The 27,799-nt window shown below is 44.1% G+C and overlaps 2 protein-coding genes across 5 annotated transcripts in view; both read right to left on the minus strand.

The window, feature by feature from the left end:
* Positions 1-3,421: 3,421 nt before the first annotated feature.
* On the minus strand, positions 3,422-5,110 carry LOC108962614 (inositol 1,4,5-trisphosphate receptor-interacting protein-like 1). The gene has a single exon (XM_018918517.2). The coding sequence runs from the start codon at positions 5,108-5,110 to the stop codon at positions 3,422-3,424; it is 1,689 nt and encodes a 562-aa protein (XP_018774062.2).
* Positions 5,111-7,525: 2,415 nt separating this feature from the next.
* The window catches only part of PARVG (parvin gamma), a 32,418-nt gene continuing 12,144 nt past the window's right edge, over positions 7,526-27,799 (minus strand). For 3 of the 4 annotated variants that reach the window (XM_050969694.1, XM_030238229.2, XM_050969693.1), the window contains 7 exons: positions 27,730-27,752; positions 25,676-25,737; positions 25,506-25,574; positions 24,562-24,663; positions 21,005-21,077; positions 10,966-19,044; positions 7,526-7,937 (listed from right to left, as the gene is read on the minus strand). In XM_050969694.1, the coding sequence (XP_050825651.1) occupies positions 18,965-19,044; positions 21,005-21,077; positions 24,562-24,663; positions 25,506-25,574; positions 25,676-25,737; positions 27,730-27,752 (409 nt within the window). In that variant the 3' untranslated portion in view covers positions 7,526-7,937; positions 10,966-18,964. The remainder of the gene's footprint in view (positions 7,938-10,965; positions 19,045-21,004; positions 21,078-24,561; positions 24,664-25,505; positions 25,575-25,675; positions 25,738-27,729; positions 27,753-27,799) is intronic. The other variant, XM_030238228.2, reaches the window with a different exon arrangement.

The following is a 27,799-nucleotide window of genomic DNA, read 5'->3' on the forward strand; positions in this document are numbered from 1 at the left end:
TTGATGAATAAAAGTTAGGCTTGCTAAATGTGGTGGGTTGGGCCCAAGAAAAACTAAAAAGCATGTAAAAGTAAACTGGAGAACTGCAAAGCAGGAATACCACTGGAGCAAATGGAATGGAACCAAGCAAAAGAAAATGTTGATAAAATATCCAATAAAAACAGACCACTGGTGCTGTTAGTCCCATGGAATGGCTCTGCCCCCTCTGCTGCAAACCTCTAGTACAGAGCAACTCAACAGGCTGTGTCAGGAAACAATCCTGCCAGTGTAGGGTATAATATATTGAAAGATATGGATGGGGAATGTGTGTTGTATCATTTTATTCTGTGGTGAAATTCTCTAAGCAGGCCCCCTTTCAGAAGTGAAAAGCCCTGGAATAAGCTCAGTGAGTAGAAAGCAGATGTTCTCATCGGGGGAGCTTAGAAATTCAGTGTAACTTAGATAAAAGGGAAAGGAAGATAGAACAACCCTTCTTCTTCAATTGGTTGCCAAAATCTATCATGGACATAACATGCATGACCTACTGTGAAGAAAACTACCTTGGCCCAAACCAGTACACACCTACCTTATAGAAAAACTGTGCAGATCAGCTAACAGGCATTTCTGAAGTACTTCAGGGGCCTCTGGAAAATTTAAAAAAAAAAAAAAAATGGATTTGTGATGTAAAGTGCTTGTTCTTGGGAATTACCAAACAAATATAGATGACAATGGGAAGCTTGGCAGTGGTTTAACACTCCCAGGGAGTTCTTGATCGTTGCCATTCCCCCCATGAAAACAAAGCTTGTAGACAGGAGAGTGAATGAACACACTTGTAATAGGAGAGGGGAGCGGTGATGTGAGACTCAGTGGCTGCCACAGCATGGCTGGAAAATTTGCCTCATACTCTGCCAGGAGCTGCTGCATGCCTTAGGAAAAGGAGAATATTGCTCAGTAATTAAGAGGTGGCTCTCAGTCCACATGTAGGATTTGGACTGGTGGGGGAAGCTCTTTAAACACCTATCACAGTAAAGTGGCCCTACAAACAGATTCTGCAATCCCTTGTAGAAGCTAACTGTTCTTTGGGATTTTTCCCTGTGTCTGGCAAGGTGTGGAGTCCCATTCTGCACCTTTTGTCATGCAATAACCATGTGTTTCATGAGATCAACCCAGCTGTGCATTTGCTGCCTGTCTGCATCAGTCTTTACACGAGGAGCAGCCTCCCAGACCCTTCCTCAAACATCACCGAAGTTTCTGCTCCCAGCAATAGCTGTCATCTGCAAATCCATCCAGAGATGCTGAGAAATCAAATGTGTAAACTCCAAATTGCCCTTTCACCACCGAAACTGGCCCAAAGATTCCTATTTGGCCCTAAAACAACCACTTGGGAAAGAGTTTTGACCACGCATTTAACTGGCTCTAAAAAAATAAATATTTTGCTATCTTCAGTCTTCTTTCATAGAAGACATGGAGCTGAAAATGAAAATTCTGAAAATATTTCAGTTCCCCTTATTAAACACCTGTCTCATGAAGGAAATAGAAAAAAAAGGAAGAGGATGTTTTTCCTCAGAGAAAAGAAGTGGAAGAGAAGAGGAAAAAAAAAGACAAAGCACACATGAGTTAAGAGAAAAATAAAGCCACTTTGGATGATTTTACATTAATATTCCTGTAACAGGCAAAAACAACTTCATAGTTCCCCTTCAGAAGCCTTTCGTTATGAACAGTAAAATTTTGCCTTGTAAAAGGTTACATGTAAATAGGATATTTTCCTTTCCAATGGATTATATGTAGTTTATTTATTTCCTATATACCACTTTGCTTTGCACTGCTTGATCAAACCAGACAATTCCTTCAGTCTTTTCTGCTTTAAATCACTAAAATTAATACACCAAAACAGCAAAATGCAACATGAAAATCAAAGGAGTAGGAAAACTTAGAATCTGAATAAACACTAAATATGCCGCCTGAGGCCCTGGCCCACGCTGCTGCCCACAGCAGCTGTGCCTGCCCCATCCCGGGCAGTGTTGCAGGCCAGCCTGGGCGGGGCTTGGAGCAACCGGGCCTAGTGGAAGGTGTCCCGGCCCTTGGCAGCAAGGCTGCAGCAAGACCATTTTTAAGGAGCCTTCCAAGGCAGGCTCTTCTGGCAGCCTGTGATCACAGGGGCCCAGGGCAGCTGGACCTAATTTCTGATTAGAAGCAATTCAGCACTGCAAGTTTGGCTAATTTCAAGGAGGTTCTTCACAAGCCCAGACTCACAACTTGTCACTTTAACCTCTACTATAGGCCTGGTTGAGATCAATAAAGTCTTGCGCGATCCAGGTTCTGGAATATTGTAGTTTATTGAATCAAGATCAATGAACTTTCTCGGTTGCTACTCCTAAAAGCACTAACTATGGAGCAAAATTGTTTGTCCCCAGCAGACAGAGACACCACCTATGGCTTTACTTCTACATTAAAAACAATTCCTACGTGTGATATGTACAGTATAATAGTTATGTATGTTATTAAGGTATCAATTTTATGAAAATCTTTTCCAGATATAAATGGCCTAGGAGCATTAGTATCTATCGCAACTTAGAGTGACACTAAATACTGGCTTTGTGGTATGCTAGAAGAAAAATTACATATTTGACTCTATAGAATCATTTCTTACCATGCTATCATAGTTACATCATTCGTACCCTTGATACTATTCATGGTATTCTATTGGCTTCTAGTATATTTTACTATTCTATACGATAATTGATAACCTTTCTAGCATATCATATGTACACACGGGAGATACATAGAAAGATAGATACATCGATACATCGATACATCGATACCTGGATAGAGAGATGGATGGATCCACATTAACAGCCTGGATCTTTACGTATACAAAATATCAGGTCAGCTCCAACAGAGTTGCTACAATGCTGACCTGAAGGATTCCCACGAGGGAACCGGGAGAAACACCGTCCACTATCTGATCCCAAACATTGCCCAGGAGTCTCTCTCCCCAGACAGAGTCAAGAAGCTCGACCCGCCTGCAATCCTTTGTGGTGCACAGCGGGAAGAACTGCCTGGAGCACCCCTGAAGCAAATGATGCCACCAGTGGTCCTTTCAAACGTTCCCTGGTCTGGCCTTCTGAGATCGGCTTCTTTGCACAAGGTGAAGCTCTCAGGGGGAAAACGGACTCAAAGAAAGAGGTGGGCAAGTAATAGCATCTCCTCTTGTGTGATCCTTGATCTTTGTAGCCAACCAGGTGATCGCTGGAGGCAGTGCCGGGGAGGCTGTTGAGACGACACTGCTGCTGCTGCTGCTGATGGCACAGTGCTGCGACGCAGAGTTTTCCCTTCCCTCTCCAGAGCCCACGTTCTCCCCTCTTTTACCATCTGCTGAGAGCCGGTTTTCTGCCACCAGGTGCGAGCCTCACAGGCACAGCTCTGTTCAGGAGAACCTCTTTCACTGCTCATTTTTAAGGATTCGTTTGAGCCAGTGGTGCAGATCCAGGTACTGGCTCACTGCCTGGGAGTGGGCAACCGGATCCATCTCCAGGTCGTGGAAGAGATTGCGTGACCCTGCCATTAGGACCTCTGGGGGCAAGCTGATCCCCTGAGGAAGCCTCTGGTTGCCCACAATGAAGTGATTGAGGTGTCTCATTTCCACGCATGTGCGCAGCCTCTCGCTGATATCCATCAGCCGCCTCACAAAATGTCTCCTGCGCCACTGTGACGCGGGTAAGACGCTCAGGAGGTGCATGACAATGGTCTTGATGGTATAGGTGGAGAAGCCCAAGCCCAGCTGAAGACGAGTGAAGAACTGCAGGCATTTCAGGTGCAAGCTGTCAGGGGGGGCCCGCCTGGCGATGTACCTGAAGAACTTCATCTCGGCCACGGCGTAGCTCTCCGGCCAGATTGTACTTGAGGTGTGGGCTTGCCTCGGCTGACTGCTGACAAAGACGTCTGAGTTGCCTTGCCGCACCGCAAACAGCAGCTCGATCCGGTAGCTTTCTCTGCCCTTGGTCACCTTGAACTGGCAAGAGCGTCTGGAGGGCAGCAGCACTAAATGCCAACGGTGTGACTCACGCAAAGCCGGCCAGATTGCTCTCACCAGTTGGTAGAACCAGCGGGCAGTTTTCTCCACGTCCAGGTAGGAGCCCGTGCACAGGGTATGAAGGAGGCTGGGATCCTGACACCTCCTGAGCTCCTCCTCAGGCTGGTGCAGGAAGCACAGCATGTTCTTATGCTGCTGCTCCCTGGTGCAGGTGCACTCCTGCTGCACGCGGATGTGGAAGTTCCTCAGGCGCCTCTGCCCTGCAGTGCCCAGCTCTAGGTGGAAGCTGTGCCCTCGAGGAGGTGTCATGGGTATGAGCACCTGGTACACAACATCCTGCTCACGGGGACTCCAACCTTCGAAGGCACTGCCCACCCCGATAGCTCCTTGCAGCACCGGATAGAAACTGTTGGACAAGACCCGTCGAAAGTAAATTGCAAAATGCTCCATCAGGATTCTTGTCCATGTGCATCCTTCCCGCAGGTCCTGCACAGGCCACTGTATGCGCTCCAGCACGATCCTTCCAAAGTTATCGTCACGATCGCGGTATTGTTCCACTTCATTTCTAACATCATTGGCGTTTGCTGCATTTGCAGCCTCATTGCCAACTTCATTCGCGGCACCATCACGTTCTTCATTCGCAGCAGCATTGTCCACTTCCTGTGCCTGGCCGTCATCTCTGTCGCTTTCCTCCCCATCCAGGTCTCCTTCCTCTTCATTTCCAACATCTTCTTCATTTGCGTCCACATCTTCGACTTCCTCTTCATTCCCACCACCATGTCCTTCTTCACGCTCCTCTCTCCTCAGGCTCCTTTTCCTCCTCAAATACCACAGTGCCAGGAGAAGGAGCAGGAGCCCAGCAAGAGCCCAGACCTGCCCGTGCTGCCAGGCAGAGCAGAGCAGGTCTCCCCAGGCCCCGACACCCTGCTTCAGGACCAGCTGTTCCACCTCCCGCTCCAGACCAATCTTCTCCTCTTCCCGGAGCTTGGCAAGCACCTCCGTTCGCAGACGTGTCACCTCGTCCAAGCCATCACCCACGGGCTGTGGGTACTGGACAGCGCTTTGCAAGAGCAAGAGCCACAATACCCAGGTATCCATGGTCTGCAGGATGGTGGAGAGAAGGCTTTGAGAGGGACTGTGAGGAGGCAGCTGGCACTGGGGGCAGCAGCAACGGGAATCCCAGGGATCTGGGAGCAGGAAGGACAGCACCCCAGAGAGCTGGCAAGCAGCCAGGCCCATTCCACTGCCCCAGCAGCAGAGGCAATAGTGGCAGCGGCAGAGGCAGCAGCAGCGGCAGGGTGCCCTGCCCAAGGCTGTGCCATGAGGGGCTGCTCCTGGATGCAGGAGGAAAAGCCAGCCCCGGGTGTAGCGTTTCTGCCCCAGCCCTTGTCCCCAGCCCAGCCTCCCCGCCACGTGTGCACTCACCGCTTGCCCAAGCAATACAGGGCCAGCGTTACCTGCTGGGGCCTTGCATACCTGCCCCCAATTGTGACATGGCCCCATGATGTCATGGATGTCACAGTACACCACAGCCAGCCCAGCCCTGCCCTTTGCCCCCACCCCAGCTCGGACTGTCCTAGGGAACCTGGGGTGCTGGTGAAAGAAAGCCTTTGAGTAAATCTTCTTCAAAAAACCTTTCCTGGTCCTTCTCTTGTCCGTCTTATCAGCTGCCCTCCACTGGCAATCTCATAAATATCAACGTTGGGAGGCAGCCTTGAGCATCACGGAGTCTAAGCCTTGACTCCACGCTGAGCTTCAGCTAAATCTCGGAGTCTCTAAAAGGTGCCCTTTGCTTTCAGGCTCGCTGCTTTTCTGAAGGATGAGCATGACTGCATCCTCTTGCTTCCCCACAAGCCCTTGTGGGAGAGCGCTCATTTTTTCTGCTGCAGAAAGTGTTTCCCAGCCCAATTGCAAATGGCTCTGCATCCCAAAGACGTATTTTGGGTGACCGGTTCCGGATAGATTGGTCTGTCTTTCTGTGCATCAGCTGGCACGGCTACACGGACTGCAGTGATGAACCGCCATCTGAGAGTCACAGGCTGGTGTTGCTGGCCTTCCCCCTGATTCCTAGCTACAAATGCTCAATCCCATCAGCACCTGCATAAACAGGTTCCCCTCTGGACAGGCGTAACCGCGCCTTACATAGCGGGTGACCCCAGCGCCACTCCTTCCCTTCCTGTGCCTTCTGCAGGGTTATAAACATATAAAACAGAGGGAGCATATTAGAGGGCTATTGTAGTGGCCAGCAGCTGGCCTAAAGGCCTCACGGTTTTATTTCATCCTCATTGTATGATGGAAACACAGGTCATCCTGTAACTACTTTAATTAGAAAACGGAACCAGTGTGGACCATTGGGGAGCAGGCCCGGACCGTTGCGGGACGCCAGCAGCTCTTGCCTGTTTGACCGGGTGGCAACTGGTTCAACCAATAGGGATGGATTGACCAGGCAGACATTCTGATCTACAAAGGAAGAGAGTACTCAATGCAAGCTGGTTGCTGGGCACGAACCTTGGTGTGTGTGTGTGTATGGTCCCATTCCGGCCTTTGCAGTCAAAGGGACAGAGGGGTTCCATACAGTAGGCAATTCAGCAAGCCTTGTACATTCCTAGTACCTCAGGCAGTGGAAGAAGAAAGAGGGTGATGGACCTGGGAATTAGGATATAAAAAGGAGGCTGCGCCCTTGTCCTGGGTCTCAACAAATCGAGACACTCCATGGGAAATGTCCCTTGGCCTCTCCCTTTATTCCAATAACATTACAGGACTCCTCTGTGTCTTTCCTGCACGTAACCTCTGGCGTCGTGAAGTTTTTTTCCACACAGGGAGACGCCCTGCTCCTTCAGTGCACACTCTCCGGCTCTTCTCTGCTTTCTAACACATCTAGAAGCCCGTGTCCTGGCCGCTGCACGGATCCCCCCAGGGCTCCCTGCCCGCCGCACTCCAGAGCTCCCAGCTCCAGCTGGCAGGGCCTCAGTGCCTGCCCTGTGGCCTCCCGTCCCGACGGCAACACCAGGCCCTGCTTGCTGCCCTCATGGCGGCCCTCCTTGGCCCCAAGTGCTCTCCAAGGCCTTCTCTGGGGGCACCTTCCTGTGACCTTTCAGTCCCTGCACCAGGCCCAGCGGAGACCTGGGAGGGGCTGTGGTGTGGACAAGGGCCTGCAGGGACAGCACCAGGCCCAGTGGCTTCCCACCGACAGCGGTGGGCAGGCTTGGGCTGGAGATGCGCAAGACATTCTTGCCTCTCAGGCTGCTGAGGCCCTGGCCCACGCTGCTGCCCACAGCAGCTGTGCCTGCCCCATCCCGGGCAGTGTTGCAGGCCAGGCTGGGCGGGGCTTGGAGCAACCGGGCCTTGTTGTTTGCTGCAGTGCCAGAATATTGGTATAAATTTCTAGACAGAGGGGATGGTCTGTCGAGTGAAGGACAGGTCACTGGTGAGGGTTTTATGGCAGTATGCAGCCACATTTGTGGAACCGGGAGTGAAGGTAGGTATATTGACTTTAAAAAAGAGAGAGGAGGCTGCAGGGGCAGAACCGTTATAATGGGGTGAATCTGGGTCAAACCAAAGTACAACTTAATGCAAATAAAACATATAAGAATGCAATACAACAAATGCAGTAAAGTAAAACAACACTGACAGAGCTAGAACACAACCTGACACCGTTTTGGTCAGGGCATTGGTAGCAGTCCAATTGGAATTGTGGCTGCAGTCCTCCTGAAGTATCAGGTGTGGTTCTGCTGGAGCAGGGATCCCGTAGAAATGTGTAGTCTTCCTTTGAAGATCTAGTGCAAGGGGCAGCTTTTCTCTGGGAAATCCAGTGGAGAAAGCCGTGCTGATGTTCCAGAATCTCAAGATTATATCTGGGTAGAATGCTTGGCTCTTTCCTCTGGGCGGAGCCTCTCGCTATGGGATTGTATAGTTCTCATCAGTCCTGCAGTGACATTCAATAGCCTGTTATCAGCAGATGTCTCCCTGGAGGGAGGAGGGGTTGTGGAAGAGATAAGGAAAACTGCCCACTTAACTGAAGACAACTGCCATGCAGATGGTAAATGGAATACAATTTGCTTGGCAATCAGGACATCTACTTAAGGAAATCATTGAAGAATTAAAAAATACAACTCGGTCACTGCTTCAAAGGCTGATTTTTGGCTGTTTTTTCCCCAAGGGAATACAAAGTACCACTATCACAATGGCTCTTCCCATGGTAATTATCAGGAATATACTGCAGACACTGGAATCTGGGGAAAATGCTGTAAATGTGACCATTGTACCTTAAAAAAAAAACCCTTCATAAGTATTGTTGCAGGGAGCCCCCTGAGCAGGGAATGACAAGCCTTGACTCCATGATTGCAGAAGGCTGAACAAATGCTTTATTAAGCTATACTATATTACACTACATAATACACCAATACTATAGTACTACTCTACTGAAAGGAAAAACGCAATGCCCTTTCCCGACAGTCTGATACACACATGGCTCCAATTGGTCAAATGAAATCAAAACGCCATCACCAGAGTCCAGTTAAGAAACTACCTTTTGGTAAACAATCTCCATAACACATTCCATAAGTGCCTAGCAACAGGAGCAGCCAATACAGATAAGAACATTGTTTTTCTTCTTTCTTTGAGTTTTCTCACAGCCTTCCCCAGGATTTTGCCTGGGAAAGTTGTGCCTACTCTTCTCTGTGAAGAGAGCTGCAGCCACACATAAGGTGGTCTCATGTCCCAGTGCACAGCCGCTCCATCACAGCCAGGCAGGAGATTCTACCCAAGCAGAGCCATCCTCCAAGGTTCTAGCACAGAGCAGCTCAGTTAAAGGTGCTGGTTTGCATCAGTGCTTGTTTCTTTCCCTTTGCAAATCGAAGGATATCTCTGCCTTGATTTGTAATCATAGAGAAATGCAAATTTGCATCTAACTATAGTCTTTCTGGCAAAGCCCCCTCCCTCATGGAAAGTTCTTTAATTCAGCATGCGTTTGTTCAGATTTTCAATCTGCTGAAATGTCTCATTTACTGGATTATTCACCATTTAGTAATTATGTTCATTTGGGCACCTCAAAAGGGAATTTTATACAGATTTTCTTATGCAGGGAGGCAGATGAGTATGTACATACACGCTCCATATGCAGTCAGAAACTACAGAAAGCTGAGAAACAGCATTGTAAAATGAAAAGTAACAGGGCCTAAAAAAACCTGAAAAATAGGTTATGCAGCAGCATCTCCCAGAGTCCTTTTCCCTCTGCAGGAGCAGTGCCTACACTTGCCATGGATAGGTAGTGGGAGACCACCCTTGGCCACCCCTGCCCTGCTTCCAGCATATGGCATGAGGAGCACCTCACCCTGACTTTCCTTGCTATGAGATCAATCTAGTTTGCAAAGCACCCTCCTTTTATTTTTTTAAATAAATAATCTTCATTAGAAGGCAGCAAACTAAAACAAACATTAAATCACATCCTCACAGAAATATAAATATGAAATTAAATTCACAGCAATTGAATTACTAGAGCTGTCATATCACAGAAAGAATAACTTCAGAGAAGAGCATACCTCCAGCTATTAGTTAATTTTCCAGTACACTAATTCAGGCTATTTGTTAATGGATTTTGCCATGCCTGATTACCAATCAGTTAAAAACCAAACCTCTTGCTTGGAATCTACTGGTTATCCACAGCCATTTCTCCAAAGATACAAAGCAGGATTTCCATAAACTTGCTTTAACTCCCCAATAGGCAATTAATTCTTAAACCCCTCATGCTGGATTTGCTTCAGTGCTTGGATGAGAGGAAATCAGAGATATTGGAAAGTAATAAGGTCCAATACACTTTGCTACATGCAAATATGACTAAGTATGCAGAGAGGCTGCCACTGAACAGTCAGCATAATTACCTGCAGCTAATCCAAAATAGTTTATGAGCAAAACCAGAGTGAGCAGTTCATGCTGCTACTAGGATTGCAAAGGAGGCTTTCTTGATTGCACTGACTCTAAGCCAGCAACAAACGGATTTTGTGGAGCCACCAAGTTTGTGATAGATTTTGTTCCAGAGGAAAGTTGTGATGAGGAGGAGGTGGGATCACCTCCCAGACATGTGTCCATGGTTCTCCCCATAACAGGGTCAGCACCCAGGTGCCCACACTCCTCCCACCCTGCCTTCCATTTGTGTCCCATGGGTGGAGTCTGTCACTTTCACAAGCACTCTGTGACAATCCTGCTTGGTCTAGGAGCGGCCCTGGAAGGTGGCCATGCAACATCCCCATGTCAGCAGACTATGTATTTTGAAAAGGATTTTCCAACATTTTCTAATCTGGTTTAACTCCCACTGAATTCACAGCTAAGTCAGTGGTGGGAGTTTTCAAAAAAGAACACCCACGGGCCAGAGAAAACACCATTTTTGGACAGCATCAATGCCTCCTCTGGGTAGAGGAGGTAGGAGGGAAGGCACTACCTGCCTGGCACACATTCCACATCTCCTCGCACACAGTCACCTCTGAGAGACCTTTATTCTTCTGCCCTCAGAGCTGTGTGGTCACTTCCACCCATGTATTACCACCAGTGCTGGCAGCATTACATACCCAGCCTTGTAGGAATAACCTCACAAGAACAAGGCAGTGACAAGTCAGAGAGCATTTTTCAGCATGCTCAGTGAGGTTGTTTGCTGATGGATTTTGATATACTTGATTACTGAGCCATTAAAAAATCTCTTTGGAAGTACTGTCTGCCCGCCAGCATTTCCCCAATGGGTATTCTCCTGAGCATTTATGTGACAGCTTACATGCAGCTGGGCTCCAGCAAAGACTCAGGCCATCTGTCTCAGGCTCTGCATCATCAGAAGCAGCACAAGCTGGGACCTCAGAACGGGCATTAAAGCACACCATGCTCAGCCTGCTGGTCACTGAACCCTTTCCTCTAAGGGACACAGACCGGAAGGTTCCCAACCATCCATCAGGATTGTGTTTTCTCACCTGTGTTCCTCTGTCTTTCTGCTGTCAGCATCTTCTTGGAAGGTAAGACAAGGAGAACTGTGAGGCTGTTAAGAAAATATAAACCTTACCTGTGTACCCTCCAGCTATCCCCCCAGTACCAGCCAAGTTTCTTCCTCCTTCAGGCTACCTGTGCCTGATTGCTCTCCTTCTCCAGGTAAAAATCAAACCCACTTCCTTGCCCTGCCATGACTCACAACTGTCATGGGGTCGACAGCCAGCTGAACACGAGCCAGCAGTGTGCCCTAGTGGCCAAGAAGGCCAACAGTATCTTGGCCTGTATGAGGAATACTGTGGCCAGCAGGAACAGGGAGGTCATTCTTCCCCTGTACTCAGCCCTCACCTGTACTGGTGAGGCCACACCTTGAGTACTGTGTCCAGTTCTGGCTCCTCAATTTAAGAAGGACATTGAGACCCTTGAGTGCATTCAGAGGAGGCAACGAGGCTGGTGAGGGGCTGGGAACACAAGCCCTGTGAGGAGTGGCTGAGGGAGCTGGGGTTGTTTAGCCTGGAGAAAAGGAGACTCAGGGGTGACCTTATCAATCTCTACAGCTGAGAGGTGTACTCTCTACCTGAAAGGTGGGTGTAGTCAGGTGGAGGTTGGTCTCTTTTTCCAGGCAGCAACTGACAGAACCAGAGGACACAGTCTTAGGCTGTGCCAAAGGAAATATCGGTTGGATATTAGGAAAAAGTTTTTTACAATAAGAGTGATAAAGTACTGGAATCATCTGCCCAGGGTGGTGGAGTCACCATTCCTGGATGAGTTTAAAAAAGACTGGATGTGGCACTTGGTGCCATGGTTTACTTGAGGTGTTAGGGCATGGGTTGGACTCGATGAAGGTTTCTTCCAACCTAGTGATTTTTTTAATTCTGTAAATTCTGTGACTTCTGTGAATTCTGTGAATTTGCTGCCCCTCCTCACAGGTCACGTCCTCAGAGATACTGCCACATCCCCTTACCCATGGAGCTGGAGGCTCTGGGCAATTTTTGCTCTCCCCAGGAGATAGCAAATGACTGTGGAAAAGAGATACAGAAAATGATAGTCCCCTCACCCCACTGGGGGCTCTGGCAGCTCTACTGCTGAGAAGGAGACAAGCTGAGCAATAGAAAACTGACAAACCCTGATTAATAATAAAGTCAAATGAAACCATGCCAGCTGGCAACAGCGTGGTCTGTCAGTAGGTCTGGATTAGTGCAAAAGGAGTCTGCTGTCGTCTGAGTCTGGAAAAATGTGCAGGAATTGTGGAGAGTGAGGGCAGTACCCCCACCCTCATCCTTGTCAGTAAAAGTCCCACCCTCCACCTACAGACCAGTCACAGCGCCTGACACACTGCTGGCCATGCTGGCCACCGATTTGGACAAGGCATCACTGGAGTAATGGTCTGCAGAAGGGAAAAGACTGGATTTTAGGGCTCACACTGAAGAACTTACTGATCTTACTGACTCCCAGCCTGAGCTGGGCACACATGGATTCACAGAAGATACCTTGGCAAAGGGATTTCACCTGCAAGATGTGCAATGAGGCACTGACACATAAAACATGGACAGTGGTTCACAGCTACAGATACAATATTTATTAGAGAAAAAGGCCATTTTAAAGACCTGGCCATCCCTTGGGATCACATACAAGCACAGTCTGCAGGACTTCATGCTCCTCAGGCATCACCTGTAAACACTGTCTCAGGCAAGGTCTTTGGGGTGCTCAATGTTTCAGCTCAGCTAAATAGCAAGGAGGTAACTGGACAGTAGTTTCTCACTGTCACACATCAGATAAAGCTAAAAGAGCATTACCATGGAAAATCACTTGGGAGTAAACCTTTGCCCTGCCTGCTGAACATGACAGACCAGTCCAGGTGAGACAGCTCAATGGGGTGTTTTTGCCTGGATTACACTACAATGTTTTCAATAAACTGCTTCAAAGAAGAGAAAAATATATGACTTTTACCTAAAGGGACCTGAAGAATCCAGTTCTTCCAAGGAACCTTTCACAAGATTATCATCCTTAATATGATCAAGCTTTATCAGTGCTTTAATATTCATGTTTGTGTGTGCTCAGTTCTCATTAAACACTACTTGGGTTTCTTGAATCTGGTGATAGCTGGTACTACTACTACTTAATACTACTACTACTACTTAATAGCCTACTCTGTGTAGATGTTAAAAGTTTGCAGAATCTATTTTTGGTTTTTTGCAATAAAGCCTGAGACTTCTATGTTTTCCTGATTCTAAAATAAAGGGAGGAATTATTTCAAAGGGCATATTAAAAGAGAATGAAAAAAAAAAAGTTGTACCAGCTGGAAGGAGATTGTGGCTTTGGAATATAAATCAATTTTCTGGATTTCATTTTCTACTCACACACTGGAGCTGCCTTTTCCCACCTCCACTCAAGAGAACAAGTAGGGACACAACTTCTACTTTGCTTTTTTTTTTAATTATTTAAAAAACTTTTGGTATAGCAGATGACACAAAATGTGTTAGCTGCCCACTTCTGCAGAGATGCACAGTGAACTTCAGTAACACATTATGAGCTGAATTGTCTGCCAAAAACAAGAAAACTTTTCTAGACAATCTGTTATTTGACACACTCTAACCAGTAAAGCCTGTTGGACCATCTGCTCTGCATAAAGTCCAGAGTACATTTTTCACATGGTTCTAAACTAAGCAGTGAGCCAGAGTCAATATTTCCACAGTGGGGATCCCCTACAAGAAATTCTATCAACAGCTCTTGCCCTCTTGGCTTGGTGTCGAGATCCAGGAAAATCCCTTTCCCCAGCCCCACCTGCAGAAGCTACACTGCTGCACACACAATTCCTACCCATGGGCATCCAGAAATCCTCTATACAACCACAAAAAAACCCCCAGGATACTACTGCACCAGAGGAGGCTGACCTGTTTGAGTTCTCAAACACTCCAAAAATTTCAAACCCTCCGTATTCAGGATTTTCCTGCCAAAAAAGAGAATATAGCCAGGGAAACTACACACATATCTCAGCTGCCCTGCATCAAAAGGTAAAAGGGGAAAGGAAAATTAGCTCGTTACTGGATCTGGCTGTACTTCTGCATCCCTAACATGTTGGCTCAGTCAAAATGTTACCTGCTATCTTTGATAATATTTTAATGTCGGAGGAAGGATAAAGAAATTCTTCTTGCACCACTGAGAAACATTTTAAATTCTTATACACAGCAGCCAGCTGGTGTTTCCAGAGTTTTTACACAGCTTTTTTGCATTTTAAATACAGCTTCTCTACCAGATACCTTCCCAATGACATCCTGGCAGCTCAGAGTATGGAGAGGGGAAGGAGTTGAAGGACCACCTATGTCAGCACCACAAGGGGGATACAAAAGGGAGAAAAATTGGGGTGGACAAGGTGTCAGAATGCCAAAGTACAGAAATATATAGGGGAAAGCACACATAGAAAAATTGGATGCTAGAATGAGGCTGTAAATTGAGTTTATTCATTTCTTCCATAATTTTAGTCAGTGTATCTGACAAAATACTAATATCTGACTCCACTAGGAGTCTTTATCTTACCATGACACCAGTATAACTTGTTGTGGCCCAAACTATCCAAACTATCCAGACTTTTTCCTATTTTATAACACAATTGTGTTCTTCAGCTGTGTTTAGGGTCAGATCACATTTTCATTACACCACTGCCATTTCAGATCATATATTTCAACTTCCCATTTACCAGCATGAGCACAACCCTGTAGCTGGGCTTTATTCCTCAAAGGAAGCTGAAGCACCCCACTGCCATGGGGTGTGTGCTTCCTGCAGCCCTAGGATAAGCTAGGTGCAGGCTGCAGCTCTCTGGAGCAGATAAATCCCAATGGCACCTGCAGTAGAGTGCAGGGAACAGCATGAAGCACCCCAACTGTAATTCCCCAGCATTTCATGACAACAGATTTGGGGAGCTCCCATCTAAGCATCCAGTTACAGTTCCACAGATAAAACTAATCAGTTTATGGCTAAGCTACTCCATTCTCCCCTAATATTTAGCTGCTCTTCTGTATTATTTTATTGGCTCCTTGATGAGGGGTGTGAAATGAGTTATGTGCAGGCTGACAGAGGGCACCAATGGAAAAAATCCTTAGTAACTTTAATTTTAGCCAGTAGCTAGGGCAGAATGACTTGGGGACTCTGATAATAAAGGAATGACATGGAAGAAAATTCACTTCTTCCCTTAGAAAACTAAGGGAAGAAGTGAATGGCAAAGGTACCCAGATGCACTTAGTTGAAAACAAAATGCAAAAAACCCAGAGGTGGTTCATTGTGTTTGGGTTTTTTTCCCCTCATTTTTAAGTTCTAGAAAGTACAGTTGGTTGATGGAGAAGATGGGACAGCAGAGATGTGCCAGTCTGCAGTACTGCTGTCCTGATTTCATTATCACTTCTCTCAAAACTCATCTCTCCATACCCCAGTCTTTACATCCTATTCACAGTCTCACCATCCTAGAAAATTTTGAATGGCAGAGGAAATCCATCCATCTCCACAGTGAGCAGAAGGGCTCATATACACTCATTTGTTTCCTTCAAAGTAACACTTTCATCTAGTCTTTATTAAAATATTAATTGACTAGAAAAAAAATCACTTGTGAAAGCTGACAATGGCTTTTACTCTTTGGGGAAATTTTAGCAGCCTGTAAGAGAAAGAACAAGGTCCCTTCATACAGACACAAACACAGCTCATGTAGAGCTCATGGAGAAGAAGAATTTGAATGAGCTGCTTTCATGGTTTGAAAATCTAATTGCCAAAGAGACTTAGAGCAGCCACTGTGAGGATGGTTCCCTGCAAGAAACAACACAATAGAAGCCATTGGAAAAGAATAAAGGAAGGGGGAAAATGAGAAGGAAGGAAAGGACAAACACTAAGAATTTGCACTCCCACCCATCAAGCAGGTGAAGTCTGCCAGAATTTTCCATCTGGAATTTCCCTGCCCCATTGCAAGGCAGCAAGGGCCTGGCTGCAGGGATGCAGCCACATGATGAGGGCAGCCACAAAAATGTCAGTGTGATCCTGACAGGACCAGTTCCCAAGGAGAAGAAGGAGGTTTGACAGCAGGGACAGCTCTCCATTTCCCTGTCTCAGGCTTTAGAGGCAGTACCAATCATCTCAGTGAGTAGCTTGATCCTGTTAATGAAAACTTCTGTGCATCCACATTCCCTTAAAGTGACCCTTCCACCTGCCGTTCTCTCCAAACAGCCCTGCCACTCCATCTCCAGAAATATGTATTTTTATGGATGAGTCTGGGTATTGTAGAAAGAATGGATGATGGAAAGATGGCAGCAAGCAGGAGTTGGGAACCCTTCAGATCTGTCCCACTTCCCAGCTACTGCTGTGACCCAAAGCCACTGCATCACTGGCCTGTGGGACGGGAAAAGCAACAGAAGCATCTACAGGACTTTGGAAGAGACCTTAAAGATTGTCCAGCTCCCACGCCCCTTCTGTGGGTAGGGACACCTTCCACTAAACCAGGTGTTGGCATATTCTTTTTGGCTCTGTCACTTTATATTTATTATTAAAATGGTGCCAAGGCTGTGGCTATATCGCAAGTGTAAATAGCGCATTTGTATACTACACCAATTTATGGAGTGGGTGTCTATATGATGGATTAGTAAAATTCCACAGCATGTTTTAGGAATCAAACACAGACCCTTAATCAAAGAGGTCAGACACATCAAGTGTATTATAAATTTGCTCTCAGCATAAAAAGCAGATTAAAACATTAATTTTTTGTCTCAGCATGTTTTTGTTTCAAGCATATTAACTGTCTTTTCTCCCCTGTATGTTTTCAAAAGAATGACTTGTTTACAACAGGTTTAAGCAAGCTGGTGTTGGAAAGGGAAGATGACCCTTTCTTTCATTAAATATCAAGATCTAGACTTGCCCTCTTGGAAGTAAAAGCGCTGAATTTATTTATGTCAGAGGAGTGGAACACAAAACTCAGAGCACATGGATTAAAATCCAGCAGTTTCCTTGAGCAGTAATAACCATCTAGCCAGGGCAGCACAAGCTAATCCTCCTAGCACTTGTGGCTTTTTCCTAGCCCAGGTCATATGCCTGGAGTCACACACTGGAACTGAATTCTGATCATCAGCACAGAGTAAGAGGTTCAGGAGAGCTTCCCAGGAGGAAAAGGCCAGACTGCTACCAAATCATTGCCCAGGCCCTCCTGCCCTCTCACCCCTGCTCTCCACAAGCCACATCCTGGGTTTATCTGTTCAATAGCAATTCATTCTACAATGAGTGCATGTTCTATGTGCAGTGTTACAAAATTCTGTGAAGCAAGAATGAGCTTCTCAGGTCTCCCAGTTGATCCTTGGAAGCCTATTAAGGAATCAAGCAAGGTGCCTATGGGGAATTGCAAATGAAAGAACCAAGTATTCTTTACTTAAATTGTCCAGATCAGCACACAGAAGGAATAGTTGCTGGGGATCAAGTGATCTTGGTAGCTCATTGGCACCAAAGATTGTATTTTTCACTGTAAAAACATCCCAAGTTAATTCTTGGTGCAGAAGGGATTGGTCTTAGGGCAGTTTGCACAGCTCCATCCCCCAGCAGCTGTGCAGTGTTACTGTTTTCAAAAGACTTGTCAGCATTGCTATCCAAGGATCTTCCCTTGGCGGCATGATCCAGAGGTAGACACAACAAATTCTTCTCTGTAAATGTCAGCACTTGCACCCAGCGAGTTCTGGTTTCCCATTAACACACAGATGGAGGATCAGATCAGAGATCAAATGTCAGAGTTACCCATGACAGGAAATTTATTCAGTTTGGATGGAAGTAAAAAAAAAATACTGAAGCTTTTTTTTTCTAGTTATATCTCTAGTTTTATGCAACATGACATAAATTTAGGGTCAAGAGAGTAGATGGAGGTTTTGAAAGGAGTCCTGATTTAAATCCCCCAAGAAAGACTGAGGGTGATCATTAATAAATCGTGGCTACCTTTGATGCACTCAGAGGAAACTGCTGGGAAGCGGGGGATAGAGGCTGGGCAAATTCACCTAGGAGAGCCTGTTGAGTTTGAGATGACTCAGCTGTCAGAGGCACTGGGAAGCTGAATTCACTGCTCCCACCCATAGTGGCCTCTATCTCCACCAGCTGCAGAGCTCAGCCAGCATCTGCCCACCTCCTACAGCAGACAAAGTGCAGATGTGTGACTCCCTCTCACAACATGCTGGACAGAGATTGGCATCCCTACTAGCCAGAGTTGGTATCAGGGCTACAACTGGAGCTGGACATGGTTTGGCACTGGCTTAGCAAGGAAATAAGGGCATCCTTCTGCAGCTGTGCAGGAAAACTCCCTGTTCCTACACAGTTTCACACCAGCAAATTGTGCTGAGTGCCTTTTCCATATTCAAGCAAATGAGCATTGAAACATTTATAAAACACTTGGTAAGTTCACATTTCATTTTTGCTATCTCTTCATTTGGCACCCAATTCATATCCTCTTGTCTGACACCACTGGCCACCTCTCTAAAGCAGATTTTGAACTTCAGGTGTGTCTCAGCCCTCCCACTCTGGTGGGTCTTTCTCATCTCTAGTTTTCCAAATGACTTCCAAATCAGAAAAATGGGGAGGATACAACAACTTTCAAAGTCACCTTCAGGAGCAAAGAATACAAGGCCCAGAATAAACATACATTTAATTTCTTTGCAGCATTGGGGGGCTTTAGAGAATACAGAAGGCAGGATCTGGAACAAGAGCTACAGCCCTAGAATTACACCAGCTGTGGAAACACATTTACAGTTGCTTAGGCTGTGTATGTGAAACCTAGCATGAACAACATATTTGCTATACAGTGTTAACACAGCAAGTGTCAAACACCAGTGCATGCCCAGAAGCAGCGGCAAACAGAGCTGGGAATCCAAAATCCATACCATGGTCTGCAAGGGACAAAACAAAACCAAACCCTCCCCCCCCCCAAAACAAACAAACAAACAAACAAAAAAAGGCAACTCAAGGTATTGGCCTTTTTCTTCATTCTTCTTCGGTTCTGTATTTGGAATATAAGCAATACAAAACTCGCATTATAGCCTTCATATCTCCATTCACAATATCTGTGGATACACAAATCAGAGACAACAAAACCAGATGGGAAGTATTAGCAATCCCTGGAACAGGATGAGACTGCACCTGCCAAAGACTGTCTCCCACATTTCCCAATTATAATGTGAACTTGGACAATTGAATTGCAACAGGAAGCAAAATAGGAACTACAGAGGTAGCAACTAATAATTTATTAAAATAACATGAAGAAAAGGGACTTGTGCTGCTGGAAGACAAATAAAGGCAAATAATGCAGAGTAAGAAATTCACTAGCAAAGAGCAAAGTAGTTAATTTAATAGGGTATATCTTGAGTGTTTTATGATTATTCTCTGTCAGGAATCTTTTTTTTTGTTGTTGTTGTTGTACACATTTTTATTGACACTTTATTTTTTTGTTGTAATATTTCCATCATGTTTTGCTGCCATTTGATGCGTTGATTTTTACTGGATTTTTGGTTTTGTTTTGTTTCTGTTATTTGGGGTTTTTTTTTCATTTTGTTTTCAGCTTTTTTCCTCCTGGCTATATAAACTGCTCTTTTATTTAAAATTCTCAGTGGAAGTTGGTAATGGATTCAAAGGGGTTTCTGTTCTTCTTATGGTACCGTAAATCACTGGGAGAAAGACTAAGAAATACTGGTAAAATTAGATCCTTGAAGAGTCTAAATACTGTAGCTCTAGCAGTGACTCCTAAATAATATTAAATTCACTCACTAGTTGAGGATTTCCCCAGTGAAGATAAAGAACTTGAGGATGCTGGCACCAGTATCTCTTATACTGATCAGATCTGTGTTTGAGGCAGTGCAGAACAGCCATAGGGGAGGAAGAAAAAGATTTATTTCTTTTCACACAAAAGGTGGATCTCAGCATGGAGACCTGAGCCCACACAAATTACTCTGTTAATGTTAACATAAATAAAAGCTCTTTAGCTTTCCAGGCTCCTAGCTCTGTGCAGCACAGCAAAAAGCTCACAATTTGTGAATGCCCAGCATGCAAACTGCTGACATCACCAAAGCAGTAGTGGGAAGAGAGAACAAAAGGAAAAACAAAGGAAGTACTAAATCCTCTCTTTCCCTCTCCATGATACCATGTGTTATGTACCCAACATATGCACCCACTCACAAATAACTAACAGGGAGCTAGAACTGGAATAATATTTGTTATTTTTAATAAAGATTTGACTTCCTTTTTCAGCAACAAGCTTGTAGAGGGAACGCAGCGATTATGTGCCCTGGAAGAGGTCAGACAGCAACCGTAGCACCACCCTTTAATTAACCATCCTTCCTTCCATCAAGAGCTGTCACCAAATTTTTCTGTGGAGTATTTTAATTGGAAAGCTGGACTCATCCAAAGTGAGCTTGTTTGTTTGTTTTTGTGGTGGAGAAAAAAAGAGGAGTATGCATGTACATTGATTCAGTGATGGAAGCATTCACTAGAATGAAGGAGATCAATATTCAGCTCCCAAGTCTGAACCAAGCATAACAGCTACTAAATAACTGTAACTTTCATATTCAGGAGACTGACCCACCACTCTTCTGAGTTTGAATAGAGTGATCAGTGTCTCTGATTTTCCAGAGAAATTCTTCAAGGTATCTTCCCACAGAAACGAGCTTGCTTTTAATGCATTGAAAGTTTGTATGAGACAGGAAAATAGCTTCGCCTCCAGCTCAGCTGCTGTAATTTCCCTAGGAGCTGTTTTAAATTTTAACAAATACTGAATTACTAAACAGTTTAGGTTTAGTATAAAGTTACTGAACTTATAACAACCTGAATTTTTTAGTATAGAAATAATGATTTTTTTAAACAAAGGTCTTATACCTCTACAGTTCATTCTGCATGAGGAGCTGTAGGGCAGCCATATAATGAAATGTGCCAGTGTCATTTTCAGAACCTGCTTCCTGCAATTACCCAAACTTTTGCTAAGCTGGGATGTTAGCAGTTCTATTCCAGGTAAGTTTGCGTATCATGACTCACCTTCAGAGTTCACAGAAAAATTCAGAAGGCCTCCCTCTGCTAGCAATTCCAGTGCCAGGTTAACATTGTGGAGCTGTTGGAGACAGAGATATTAATATAGCTGACAATATTTTCTAACCAACAAAAGGTTTTAAAAAGTATTTCTCTAGTAGCTGAAGATACTGATTCATAAATATGTACTCGTATTCCTCTCCTTAGTTTTGATGAAGTGCTCTTCAGAATTTTTTACCAATTATCATATAAAATTAGATGTAAAATCCATCTCCAGCAAAACATATCCCATGAGGTGGGCAGAAGAATCCATTTATTTAAAAATAGACCTTGCATGTGAAAGACTTGTGTTAATGGGGAAAACAGGCTAGATTCCTAACTGGATCTAATGGATGCATAAAGTATATTTCTGGGTATTTTTAACAATGCTTATATGCTTACCACACTTGGAACAAATGAAAAGGGAAAAGTTCTTTATATTCCCTTCAGAATTGCAAAGATCAGGTATGATTGTTAGCTACAGGTTTGTGCTGTACTTCTAAAATGTCTATTCCCATTAATAGTAGTGATGACATCCTTAATAACACTCATCAGAAATTAAGCGCACGTCTATGAATGAAGGCTGAGGGGTTTTTTCTCATTTTTCCTCACTGCTTTTTCTCTCCCTTCCCCACATAAAAGCAGCATCACACACATAAGCAGTAGTTATAATCGATTTTTTTTAAGTAATATCACCTTCTAACAGCTTAAGGGTAGTTGTTTACTTGGCTGGTAATTAACAAATTCTATTCCTCTAAAGGAGTAATAAGACCTGAATGAATTTCAGATTGTCTCTTCCTGCCATCCCTGAGCTACTGGGCAATTTATCCTTTGGGAAGCTCCTGTTCCCTGTTATGTTGTGACAATAAGCACAGGAGTCCCCCATGCATAAGCCAGGTAAAACCCCTGTGCTCTGAAGTGAAGCAACAGATTTATGTTTCACCTGGTTCTCTGGTTTACAAGTAACTGAGGCTGCCTGTTTGGATTCAGGTTTGTTTCCTTCCTCTGATAGTCAGCAGACAGGAGAGCTTAAGACCATGCAGTTCTACATAATTTGCTGATTGGGATGAATAAATCAAATGTTTCCTTAGTGAACCAGCACAGGAAGAAAGGGCACATTTCCCTCCCTGTAATGCATAGGGATTTTCAAGGAATGGCAACATGTGCATTTCAAAAAGCATCTTCAGACAGACATATCAATAATTATCCAAGAAAGGGAAGTCTTGAAAATAAGGTGTTTTTTCCAGCTGTGCTTTCTGACTCAAAAGAGCTGGAAGTTTTCTAGAATTTACAGAAGTTTTCTAGAATTTCCTAGCAGCCAGGACATCTGGGGTGTTTCAGCTCTGGGCCTGTTTTGGCAAAAGAACCAAATTCACACAGTTTTGACAAGCACACAAGCCCATCATCATCATCATCTTCATCTCATGACTGCACAGCTATCACCTCTAGTTTCAGCCTGAACTATTTTGTGATCATATTCTTTCTCACAGAAAACACACCTTTCTATACTCATGAGCACTCAGAGCTGCACTTCTTTACAGTTCCTTGTAAATGCCATTTTTAACAATAAAGACCCCCAAAAAACCTGCAGCCAGCCTGTCCACATGCAGTGTTAGCTTCTTGCACCTCAAAATTGACCACCTCCTAAATTCCTGTCATGAAATTGTTTTAGAAGGAACTGTAAGGTAAATGCACCACACTGATCCCAGCAGTGCATGTGGTTGTCACCATTCCAACAACAATTGAGATCTTTTAAATCCCAGCAGAGGCTACATCTTTATACTTTACTGCACCAATTAATGTCTAAAATAACAGGGAGTTAGAAAGCACAGGGGAATTGAAAGACATGTTTTGCGTACAAATGACAGCTGAACTATGGCTGATCGATATTTTTAGTTGTCATCTCACTTTTCATTCTGTAATGAGTATCAGAGGAGAAACAAATTGGAAATACCATTTTGGCAAGCTGTTCAACAGCAAGTCCAGTCCTTAGGAGTAACTTTTCTAAAATGAAATTACTACATTTTGTAAATGTAGTACATTCTATGTAAATAATTGTACTGAGGCAGTACCCAACCCCATTGTATGCTTCTCTGATCCCAGTGACAGGCAGGGTAAGAACTAGGAAGTCTGAGCTTTGATTTGTACCAGACTTGTACCAGGGCTATCTCATTTCCAGAAAGACATCTGTGAGGCTAGAATAGGGCTGAACTAAAAGGAAAATGGTTATTTATGAATTTTTAAATAAAAAAATATTCAGTGGCTTCCTCAGAATAAAGCTAATGAAAATGTTAAAAATTTCTGTCCAACTCAATGTGAACAGACCAAACAATTTTGAAAACTGAGTGGAAGAGAAAGGGAAGAAAAACAATTCTAAGGAAATGTTTTGATTATGTCTGATTAGACACTTCAAAATATATTTTCCCTTTTCTAGGATTAAAAAACCAACCAAACAAAAAACCCCACACTTTATATAGTTACCAAATGACAGCAATAAAATTTCAACATTTGAACCTAGGTGTCAAACAATTGTGCTTTTAAACTTTCTGATTAAAGGCTCCATGGGAATATTTATTTGTTAATATAGGACCTATGAGAATTTTTGTTACAAATAAATATTGTCCAGGGGCATTAACTGTGCCAAGGTTGGGAAAAAGATGAAAGCTTCATCTGCATGGGGAAGCCATAATGCAAACCATGCCAGAGGAGAGATTTTCTTCTCTGGCAGCTCTCAAGCAAAAAAGATCTGACACATTTCACTTCCAGAGATTTGAGCACAAAGCAGGGAAAATAGCTGCAGTTTCAAGATTTTCAGAGCTACTCAGAGACCCAAATGAATAAAAGCCTACCCACACCAGAGACAATCTGAAAATACCTCAAATATCTCAAAATATATCAGCATTCCAGACCTGTGGAGGAGCCAGCCCAGCACACACTTCTTTCTGGCTGGTGACAGTTTTTACTTTTAAAGCACAGATGAAATCTGCCTTGTAGAGGTGGAAAAAGGTGCCAAGCAAGTCTGGCTGAGTATATTACAGCCCCCAGCCTTGGAGGAGGTAATCTCCCAAGAGCTACCCAGACACAGAAGGGGCCTTCAAAATGTTCTGTCCATGTCTTGATTAACGTATATTTTTAGGGCAGCATAAAGGAACTCACAGGGATCCAGTTCTGCTATGCAAGATGTGTCATCCTCTTCAAATCCTGTTTGCAGGACAGACTGATAGAAGAGAATGCACCCATTTCCCAGCACACAGAGCCCTGGATTTCACCAGAAGGCTGCAGAAGCATGGCCAATGCCAAATAAGTGCAAGTAATTAGCTTCTCCCATGAGAAGCTAATTTTGAGGAGGACACTGACCTATTCTGAGATATTTTGACAGCACTGAGTGCCTGTGATGGCACTACCCCAAACCCCCCTCCTGCAAACACTGTGGGCATGGGACTTCACACACAGCAGCAGCAGTGCAAGCAAGAGGCAGAACACACTGTTTTATGGCTCAAGATCTAAATAATTGCAGAACAACCTACCATTTCCATGGTGCTGGCTGGAGTCAGGAAGAAATTCCTTAAATTCAGAAAGTAACCCTCTAGTTGTCCAATTAGGAGAAGTAAGATAACCCCATCTGAAAACTAAATGAGAATTACCTGAATATTATTTGGCTTTAGTAAGCTATTCCAGTAAATGCCATTCTAGCAATGAAAGAATTTAAATGTTACTCAGGCAAACAGATAGCCTAATGATCCAGCTCCATCATGCCCTTCCACAGTGAACTTCATATTTAGTTAGGTAAGGCTCCCAAATTCATATTTGTAAAAATACAACCTTGTAAAAAGACAGCTATTAAAATAAACTATTCCAGATAGGAAAACACTTCAGAAGAGCACAAATGCATAACTATAAATAATAGAAAATTGTGCCTAGTTATGTATGATAAAACACTTGAAAACCTTCTTTTCTTACAGTTGCCCACTGGAAAAATTCAGAAAAGCACCCCATTCACCAGAGCCCAAGGTGCTCAGCCCAAATTCTCTTGCAATTTCGTATTCTAAAGAAGCTCTACAGTCAGAGGATGAGACTTTGAAATGTGATGAAAATAAGGCCTTCATACCATGAAGCAAATGCAACATCAACAATCACTAAATACAGCAATCGACTTGATTTCCATTTTAATGTTCAGGAGACCTTTATTTCCATCCCGACAAAGAGAGCACCCTTAGGAGCTGGGCAGACTCTGAAAATTACTCCCTGTAGCATTACAAAGGGCAGCATTCAATACAAAGGCTGTATTTTTGCATTAATTATTAGCTTCAGAAACTTCAGAGACCAAAGCTTGATATCATAACCTAACCCTGGAAATCATTATGTTGCCAAATTTAAAATATACTGTATAAAAAGGAGGATTCCTAATGGTGAGAGGAAACACCCAAAAAGCTGACAAAACATGGGTACCATGCAACTTGGAGCACACTACCTGAGATTTGATGTTTTTCACTTTTAATCCTAATTTTCCAACATGCTGGTCAACAAATTGCAAAAGTGCCTAAAGAAAAAAAGGGAAGAAAGGGGGAAAGGAAAAAATAACTTTTCTAGTATTTAAGCTCAGCCTAGCAGATTTCGATGTCTACTAAAAAAATTAATTACCTTTTTTGTAGCATCCAGTTTATCTGGAGCACAGCTAAATAATTCATCAAAGGCATCATCTTCTGTATCAAAACAACATTAATTGGTTTTATTTTTAATAGCTGAGAGATCAGAGCTTTAATGTGGCTACAGAAGGAGAAAGATAATCACAACTTACAATACAAGGAGGAAAAGAGTAACAGGGAGGCAGAGAAAGATGCTGCTTTTATATTTATCAGAGGACAGGATGACAGGCTTCCCTTCAGCCTGACCACATCAGAGAAAACAATTTACTTCATTCACTCTGTAATTTTCACCTGCAGAGGTTCTCAGTTTGTGCTGCCACCAGTCTAAACACTGGCTGAGTTTCACAATACTATGGTTTATTTCTTTTCACTTAGGTTTTTTTTTTTTTTTACCCTGAACTTCTGGGATAAAATGCAGGGAGCAGAAGAGCTGTGTGTTTTACTGCTCTCCTCAGACAGAAGTGTCAGTTACACCAAGTTTGCAGAAAAATACCAATCCTCCTTCCTTCAAAAAACCACAAGCAAGATACGAAGACTCTGCCCTTCCTCTGAAAACTCAGAGACCTCAAAAATGGCCAGTTCTGCCTCCCAGTTTAAAGTGGGAGAGGAGCTGGTGCCAGCAGAGCTGTGCCAGAGAACTAGCAGCAGTCTAAAACTTCCAAGGAAATGAGATCCATCCAAGTCCCACCCTCACCTCCCCTTTCTGCCCAGGTGCAGCAAAAGCAGGATCCATCTCCTCACCCAGACACAACCCAGCTCTGGTTCAAGCATGAGCAAAATATTTGAAACACCCCAAGCAAGGAGAGGCACTCTGGCAGCTCAATTAAATGGAGAACCAGATTCTACAGCACAGAAAAGCAGAGGCAGCTTTGCTTAAGGGAAATTCCTCCCAAAAGACAGTGACAGAGAAGCCTCCTTTGTGAAAAGGATTCCTCGGGTTTCTCTGTTCTATGGGTTGCTGCGGGAGCAATGTCAGGGAATAGGTGAATCCATCAAACAAATGAGAGAGAGCCCTCTTCTGGAGCCACACTTTGGGATTTCTCTCTTTGCTAAGAAAGCTGTGTCAAAAATAGAGAGAGAGCATCTTGAAGAGTGAATTGCAGATTTCTCTTCCCAGCATAATCAGCCCACTACAAGAAACACCTAATTATGTGTTTGGGTTTTTTTCTTCTTTTTTTTTTTTTTTTTCTAATTTTATTTTCTCTTTTTTTTTCTTTTTGGGTTTTTGGTTTTGTTTTTGTTTTTGTTTTTTTTTTTTTGTTTTGTTTTTGGTTTTTTTTGTTGGTTTTTTTTGTTTGGGGCAGGGGGTGAGAGTTGGAGTTTTTTTCACTATTTCAGCCCACACTATGGAACACTCAGTGGAATAAGTGATAAATTGATATTGAATTATATCGCTTGCACCTCTGCAAAGGATGAAAATGCCAAAATAAAGGACGCAGCAGAGAATTCAAATGGTTGCCTTGGTTGTCTAGGGGTGCAGTGTGCTCATTTGCAGCAGGGAAGAGCAGCTCACACTGAAGCCAGAGCAGTGCCCAGACCTTCTGCAGGCTTTGCCCAAGGGGATATTTTTCACCTCAAGTGTTTCCCAGTCCTCAAAAGCCCTAAGGGTAAAAGTTCTGGGGATGTTTGACTGAGCTGCCATGGATTTCAAAATCTCATTTGCAAACTGTGGGAAGGAAAGTACAAAAACCGGTAACAATGAGAAACACAGTTCTAAAGCCTTTATAAATTGTTCCAATAGTGAACATGGTCCATTCACAAATCCAAGTGGGCATTTTGCCTCCAGCCAGGTTTCTTTTTTGGGTCATCAACCCACCTTCATGCCCTGTCTCCCCTCCCATCTGTTGCCTGTAGCCCACCCATTTACTGCCTGTTGGTATGAACAGGCAGTAACAGAAGACATTTGGAGAAAAACACCAGGAAAAAATCCATGAATCTCCATTAACTTTAGTGGGAGCACACTGATTTTATCATGGGTTAAAAATGGATCAAGACATGGTGTATAAAAGCACATAATGAAACACTGAACTTGGCAATGCCAGCACTTACTTGACTGCGCTTCTATATTCTCTCTGGAAGTGCAATAAAAAGCAAGAATTAGAAAAATGATTCAGTAGAG

This window comes from Serinus canaria, chromosome 1A (assembly GCF_022539315.1).
Source record: "Serinus canaria isolate serCan28SL12 chromosome 1A, serCan2020, whole genome shotgun sequence".
In the NCBI taxonomy this organism is placed as follows: Eukaryota; Metazoa; Chordata; class Aves; order Passeriformes; family Fringillidae; genus Serinus; species Serinus canaria.

Bases quoted from the DNA above. Each gene is read 5' to 3' on its own strand.
- LOC108962614 (XM_018918517.2), bottom strand. From the start codon at position 5,110: ATGGATACCTGGGTATTGTGGCTCTTGCTCTTGCAAAGCGCTGTCCAG.